This window comes from Teleopsis dalmanni, chromosome 2 (assembly GCF_002237135.1).
Source record: "Teleopsis dalmanni isolate 2A chromosome 2, ASM223713v2, whole genome shotgun sequence".
NCBI lineage: Eukaryota > Metazoa > Arthropoda > Insecta > Diptera > Diopsidae > Teleopsis > Teleopsis dalmanni.
Genome location: NC_051847.1, coordinates 54,078,019 through 54,085,993, shown reverse-complemented (window position 1 = coordinate 54,085,993; position 7,975 = coordinate 54,078,019). Strand labels below are relative to the sequence as shown.

Sequence of the window (7,975 nt, the reverse complement as noted above, 5' to 3'; positions counted from 1 at the left end):
GTATTTTATGAAAGATTATTTTTTAATATAATTTCTGGTATAATTATACATCTTTTGAGTACATTTCAGATTACGATAAAAGAAATATCTAATAATGATAATGAAGCTAGATCTAGTTGTTTCCAGCAATATGCATCACCATTGATGAATAGTGATAAAATTGAAAGGTTTGTGCGAATTAAATGTGAAGGTTATATTATCATGTGTAAGTTTTGATTTTATGAATTAGCATTTAACAATGAAAAATATTAAATATTAATTGATTATATGGTACCTAAATATTGTGATATGGCATGAAATTAAATGTAAGAAATAATATATAAGAAAATCAAAACTTTTTACTGAGTTCCATAGCAAAAATGAATTATTAAAATATTCTAAAACCGTTGTTCATACTCATGTAATGCTGTGCATCTTATATTAGTTAAACATGAAAGGAGTTAGGACCGCCATGAAAAGTGCTGATAGCATATCACAGGACAAACAAGTGCACATTCGATTGTACTGTAGTAAGTAACCAATAGTTTGTAAAGATACAATTTTTTTGAGAAAAAAAATTGTTTATATAAATTAATAATGTTGTATCAACGAGTATTGATATATAAATATTCCGATTCCTGGTACTTAAATACAAGAATTATTTCCAAGACCATGATGGGTATGATGGGTATTTGGCAATACTCGAAATAACTGTATGGTCAGCCAAAAATTCAATTAATTAATATAATATAAAATGAATTTTTGTTGTTGTAGTTTAATACTGTTCGAAACACTACATTATAAATATACATAGCAAATTTTTTTCTTGAAAAAAAAAAAATGTTTATATGAGTTAATAATGCTTTATTGCTGATATAAGTTTTGATATATACAGAAACACTCTTTTTTTGGGGAGTTTCGTTTAATTAAAAGTATATTATAAGCTTTCTGTTTTATTGATATGGGTGTTGGAGGTAGAAAGACTCACGAGGAAACCATTTCAGATTGATAGTGTTATATTTCAAATACTTTATTTTAATAATAATGATATTTTAACAAGTATGTTATATGATTATAAGTATCTCTTTGGTGTTTCTCGTATAAGCCCATATATATCAAATGTGTATGATCTTATGTCGTATATATATCATGAATAAAAAGATAATTTTTTTTCTTTTTTTTTTAGTGCTGCATTTAACTGAAAGTCAATGTGCCTGAAATTCATTAATTTGTTTTATATAAGACTTACAAAGCAATACCTTAAAAAACAAAAATGATAAAAAAAACATTGGCAAAAAGGCTCTCAGCTGGCGGTACCTGATAAATTACAAGTGATATATAGAGACAAGTTTTACAAAAGTTTTACAAGTTAACAAAAGAATTCCATGCATGTGTTCAGATATGTTATCTTTAAAGAGTGCTTTATGCATGCATCTATTTCTTAATATAAGGCTTTTCTAAAAATTCAAAAAATATCATGCCATAACATTCAAGAAAATATATTTGTGCAGCATTCAAGTTCAAAGACGATAAAGTGGACTTCCTAATTATGTATTGTGCCCTTACTTTATTAAAAATATTTTGTTTATTTATATTTTATTAATTAAGAAAAGGTCGCAAAAATGTATGTTTTTTTTTATAATACATCTAGTTAAAAGAATAATATATTTTTAAAATGATTGAAGTTCAATTAAAATATGTAATAGATTAGAAAAAACTAATAAAACTCAATTACAGTGAATCAAGTATTTTAGTGCACATTAGAAAATTCTTACTATTTAAGTTTTACTAAATAGCATCAGTGCTAAATTACTTAATTAGTTGTAGGCTCCGATTTAATTTTTTTTCTTTCACAATATTTTAAAGATATATAATTACAAAAAAACAAAAAACAAAAAAATCAAATCTTATTTAGAAATTTATAATTTCAGAATTGTTCCAGAGATCATTTTCTGTCCTTATGAATTAATGGGAAGTTGTGCGGACCTGGAATGCAAATTTAATCATTTTAACGAACAAACATAAAAAAACAACCAGAAAAATATTTTTCTTAGAGATACTCTGTTGTGATAAGTGATGATTGTATATATTCATGCGATCTCAAGTGATACGAATCCAATCCAATAGATAAAAAGACTTACGAGCTTTTTGATTTTTGGGTAAGTATAAAACTGTATAGAACAAATTACTGAATGTATATACTAAATTCAGTACCACAAAAAAAAAAAAAAATAAAATAAAAAAAAACAAAAAAATAATAATAAAAAAAACCAAAAGAAGGAAAATAATTAATCGATAACCGGGATGTACCTAACAAAGTAAATGGAAAAAATATATTATATAAATTGGAGAACTACAGTACAATTAAAAGCTATTGTATTTCATTAGCAAAAGTGATTATAATTCAAAATTCTTTAATTTGTTTGCAACTTTGTTTTAACCAATAATTTTAAGTTATATGTGCATTTATCTAAATTCGCAACTCATTTTTTATTTAAATTTTAAAACCAATCACAATCGAAAATAATGATTTGATTGCTGCAACGTTATTTTAAAAAAGTTTAATATTTAATATTTTATTCCAACGATTCTTTGTATATGTGCCATTTTATTAATTGCATTCATTTTATGTCACTTTTATTTCTTCCTAATTTTATAAGTCTTTCTTTGTCAAAACTTGAAATTATAGTAATTTGATGACATCAAAGACTGTAATCATATCCTTGCAAAATAGATGCACATTTATTTTAACAGATATTGATTTATGTTTTAAAATAGTTCTAAGTAAATTATATATATATTATAACGTTTTGTTAAATTAAAAACAGTGTATAAAGTTTTTATAATAAAAAGTTATTTAATAAAGAAAAGAAATATATATATATTCAATAAAAGAAATTGTTTTATTTTGTATTTATTACATTAATTGCAGATAGGATATATTATTGCTCATATAATTGATAATTTTATTAAATATACACATGATAATTTATGTCCTTATGAGTTAATGTCATAATAATTAATGACATAAATATATACTTTTTTCACAGCCAATTTCTCATAATAACTAAAACAAAATCCTAAAGAAGTCCACTAAAACTATTAACATTTGTAAGAGCATTTTAAATATACTTTGCATAATTTATATAGAATATATGTGATATAAATGGTTGTTTATGATAGATTGTACATTGCACTCTTAAGAAAGTTGCGCAGTTACTTGGGATAGTACACATAATCCCGGCACCAATATCTGACTTCGTCTTCGTTTGCACAGCATAAAGGATATACAATATGTGATTTGGTTATTTTTGCACAGCGCATGCAAAGTTCCATGGTTTCCATATCAGCATCGCACATTTTTACTTTTTTCACTATTTCAGGAGTTAAATTTCCATAATATTCGTTTGGATTGGATAGAAGTTCGGCATCATCTAATTCTAAGTCTGCAGATTCTGATGGTCTGGCAGTTATCATAATATTGCTGTTGTATGTTAAAATTATGATGATGAGCGAAACAAATCCAAAATACTGCAAAACAAAAAATTTTTTTTTTTAAAATAAATAAAATTTTTTTTATTTTTGTTTTTTAAATATATATAAAATTATCAAAAAAAAAATTTTTGCTAATATAATGTAGTAAGATATTGAAAAATTTCTTATTATGAAATGGGCTGACTTATAGATGATATTAGGTTTCAATAAAATATTATTGAACAAAAGTTAATTATGAAGTAAACCCTTTCACTTTACTCAAATATGCAGTCAGCGCTAAACTTACTACAAGTATGTGCTAGAAGCATTCATGCAAATAGAAAATTTTCAAAACTATTAGTGTTATATCCTTCACTATGTTGAGGCTAGTTGAGTTGAGTCAGTGCACCTGAGCACTTTTACTCTCTATTAACTGCGAGGTTTCTACAAAACCCCTCTCTGCGCCTTGACTGGATTTTTGTTTATCACTTCATTAGACTAAGCAATAATTGACTTCAGATCTGCATATCTCCCCGAGGAGCCTGTAACCATTCTGAGATTTATATCCTTCAATAATCCACTGTTAAAAAATTATAAAATACAATTGGAATTAAAACGGCATTAACAGGCATTTAGGACACAAGTAAAAACCTTGATTTAAAATCAATCTAAAAATGTTAAGTTGCTGGAGGATAATACTTGGTACTTAAACCCTGAAACTAATTGTAAGGTGTTTACTCAATACTTAAAAGCAAAGCATGCTACCTACCAAAAGAAATAATTTTAAAGGATTATAAGCTGATGTTTAGTCTAAAGTACGGGTCTTAATCGATTTGAAGTATCTCAAAACAATTTTTAAGATTCGCGTAATGAAATAATTAGTTGAACATTTTGAATATAATTATATATCTATCATAATTATTGGATAGGAAAATGATTTCGTACCATTAATGTTAGGTGCCCCAGATATAGATTTTTTTGATATATTTGATATTTTATCTGCAACCTCAAATCTGCTCAAATCTGCAACCTATTTTTTCTCTGGCAAGAACGGGTAAAAGTTCCAAAATTGGGGTTTACAGGGTAAGAATTTTGTGTCTATAAAAAATTTGCCTTGGACATGTTTTTCCAAACTTTGCTCCTTTTCTATTAAAAAGAAGAATTTTTCAAATATTTTTAAAACAATTTTTTAAGGTTGATTTAAAAGGCAAACTGTCTCTGCGAAAAAGAGTAGGAAATTTAGGTAAGTAGATGTAAGGTGAAAATGTTTATCTATTCAATTGAAAACACGAAACTCGTGTCTCTAAAAATAAATGTTTTTTATTAATCCTCTAAAATCTTAATATTTGAACTTTAGCCTGTTATTGCTAAAAACTCAAGATTTCTAGAAAAGATGCGGATTGGATATTTTGAGCTTAACGGATCCAAATTAATCTAAAACTGGTGAAAAAAGGAATGATTTAGTTTTTATGGCACAATGTAATTTATATGTACAATATGTTATGTACTAAAACGAGACTGTTTTATAACGGAAAAAACTTAAAACATTGTTTTTTCCTAACGAACACCTAGGAAAGAAAGTGAAATGGATTAGCAGACACTTCACTAAGAAATGCCGTTCGAAGAGAATTAGAACATTCTAGAACCGCATTGGAGATGAACAAATTTATAATGTAATTGTTAGTATATAGTTTTACCTATCGCATTTGATGGATTTGGAAATTCATCAGTGCAATTAAAATGAGACGATTTATATAGTTTTTCGCAATTATATTGTATATTAAAAAATATAAAATAGGACAATACATTTTATTAGAATTGGAAATATTCTTTAAATCGTTGTTTTATGAGGACAATTGCTTCACATATATATGCAATATATCGAACTCTTAAATTGAAGCTGTAAAAAATATCAATAATAACACCGACCTTATTTGTGCTATCAGAAACAACTGCATACGTTTTTTAAACAAAATTAAAATTATGTGGGTTCCTGGGCACGCAGGAATTAAAGGAAACGAACTAGCAGATCAAGCTGCCTCTGCCGCCATTCGCTCTCCCTTATTCTTTTTCCAGACATCCGAAAGAAAAGACGTTTTAAATTTTATAAACAAACATATGGTAGACGAATGGGCTATGGAATGGTCAGTGTACAACCATCGCTACAAGTCGATCAATACCAGTGGTTTAAAAGCTATATACCCACAATCATGCACTCGTCAACAATGTAAGATTTTTATCCGATTGCGTATGGGACATTCAAAGCTTTTTCATGAACATCTTTTAAGTGGCGATCAGCCATCAAACTGTCCATTTTGTAATAGCACACCATCCATAGATCATATACTTAACGATTGTCCTTCTTTTAATTCTATTCGTAGTAATATCTTTCCTAATATCTTACCTACTAGCCTATTAAAAACAATTACTATTGAAAACATACTTTTAATTTATAAATATATTAAAGCCTGTAACCTAGTGAATAAAATTTAATTTATAATATCCGAGCTGAAGGCCCTGGCAGCTAGCGCTCGTTTTTCTGGTCTTAGTTATAAGATTTTATATTTTGTAATTAATTATAATAAAATAAAAATAAATAAAGAACTCTTAAACAATATATATATTAATATATATATTATACATAAAAAAGCGTATATTAAACTTTATTTCATAGTTAATTATTTTAATTATATAAGTAGGACTTATGCGTAATTGAATTATTAGTTTAAAATTGTGCTTTGCAGAACCTAAAGATATAATTGAAAAAAATGTGTTTATAAAATTAGTTATACTTTCCAATTTTTATTTTTTATTAAATATTTCAATTTTAGTAATTAATTTATTTTTTATTTATTTAATTCATATTACATAGTAAATCAATTACTATGAAATACATTATCATTTATTTGATGGAGTAATTTTGAAAAATATTTTTCAAAAAATTTTAGATTATTTTAATCACTATTAAAAAATACAAATTCGTACAAGTTTCCTATAATTTATATTTAAATAATTTATACACAAAATAACTATTCAAAATACATCACTATTAAAAATACAAATTCATGTAAGTTTCCTATAATTTATATTTAAATAATTTATATACAAAATTTCAGAAGATATTTATGTTCACATTTTTTTATTTAAAATGAATTTGAATATTTAATTTCAATAATTTAAAATATATAAAACACTTTTAATAATTACACTTACTTGATACATTTTATTTGTATTTTTTATTCGATTTTAAATTTTCAGTTTTATTCGATTTAAACTATTATTTTAATTATAACCGCTATTTCTCAAAATAAATATTTCCATATAGAATTTCTTGAAGAGATGCAAGCAAGAACATTTCTTAACTGAACCGTCTGCGAGCTTGTAAAAGCTTTTTATTAGATTCAAAAAAGTTCGAACATAAACGAATTCGTCTAGCTTCGAAATGTAAAACTGTTATAAAATCATTTATGAAATTCGAAATTAAATTATATAGTAAATAAAACCATTACGAGAACAACGAACAAAAAAAAACAAACAAACAAATTGCTCACAATTACAGCCAATAGTAAATCGTAAATTTGATTTTAGATTGTAAATTGTTGTTATTGTGAATTTGTTTAAGTACTTGAAATTGAGTTCGATTGTTCTTATAGACTGACTTTTCGAAAAACAGTCCAAAACTATGAATGCCACAGTGACCACATTGACCACATTTTTCTGTTACCAACACAACACGAGTCCTAACCCGATCGTCGACAAACAGTGACTGATAATACAATGTATATATTTATAAATTGTAGTGGCATTCGCTAATCAATTCGTAAGACTTCGAATTCGGTAGAGATATAGGTGTGCTGTGTTGTGCTCTCCGTGTTCGGGTACTATTTGATAAGCTCGGTTTTGTTTACTTCACATTTCTTATTTGTGTTTTAATTGTACTTATTAAGAGCATCACTACAGTACCATCTCCCAGTGCCACCCACTGCTGTTGATTTCACGACAATTACTAATATTGGTCCAGTGGGACAATTAACTGATAACACAGAGCATGGTCTTATCAATGAACCGTAAATATATTGTTTTTTTTAGTAATTTGTATATTTAGTACAAACATTTTCTCTATAACAAATCCAGTCTACAATAGAAAAATTAGTTATTTTTACTTTTATAATGCAGATAACATTCTAAAATTACTTAACATTAATAGTTTAACTTTTATTTAATCACTTATTATAGTTGATATGTAGGCATTAAATGTTAAACGTATTTTTCATTTATTTAATGATACTATATTTAATGATGAACAATAATATAAGTTCGACCATTGAACAAATAATGCTTTTAATTAAAATCAAATGGAAAATTTTTTAAAGAAAGCTAAGATATGTGAAGAAATGATAACAAATGATATCTATTATCAGCAACGATGTTAAACAGGTGTTATTACCTGGCTATCATAATTAATATAATTTATCATGGTATCGAAAATCCTTAGAGGAACTAATCCTAACGTATAACTGCT

The 7,975-nt window shown here is 26.0% G+C and overlaps 2 protein-coding genes across 2 annotated transcripts; one reads left to right on the top strand and one right to left on the bottom strand.

The window, feature by feature from the left end:
* Positions 1-69: 69 nt before the first annotated feature.
* LOC119680546 lies at positions 70-1,591 on the top strand (the record flags this gene model as incomplete). The annotated part of the gene is given in 2 exon segments (XM_038093438.1): positions 70-167; positions 1,166-1,591. Coding segments are annotated over 2 exon segments (114 nt in total), but the record flags the coding sequence as incomplete, so codon positions are not given.
* A 1,268-nt stretch (positions 1,592-2,859) lies between these two features.
* On the bottom strand, positions 2,860-6,708 carry LOC119680545. Its single transcript, XM_038093437.1, has 2 exons — positions 6,667-6,708; positions 2,860-3,510 (listed from the first exon to the last, which is right to left on the bottom strand). The coding sequence occupies exons 1-2, from the start codon at positions 6,673-6,675 to the stop codon at positions 3,196-3,198; spliced, it is 324 nt and encodes a 107-aa protein (XP_037949365.1). The 5' UTR covers positions 6,676-6,708; the 3' UTR covers positions 2,860-3,195.
* Between the last annotated feature and the right edge of the window lie 1,267 nt (positions 6,709-7,975).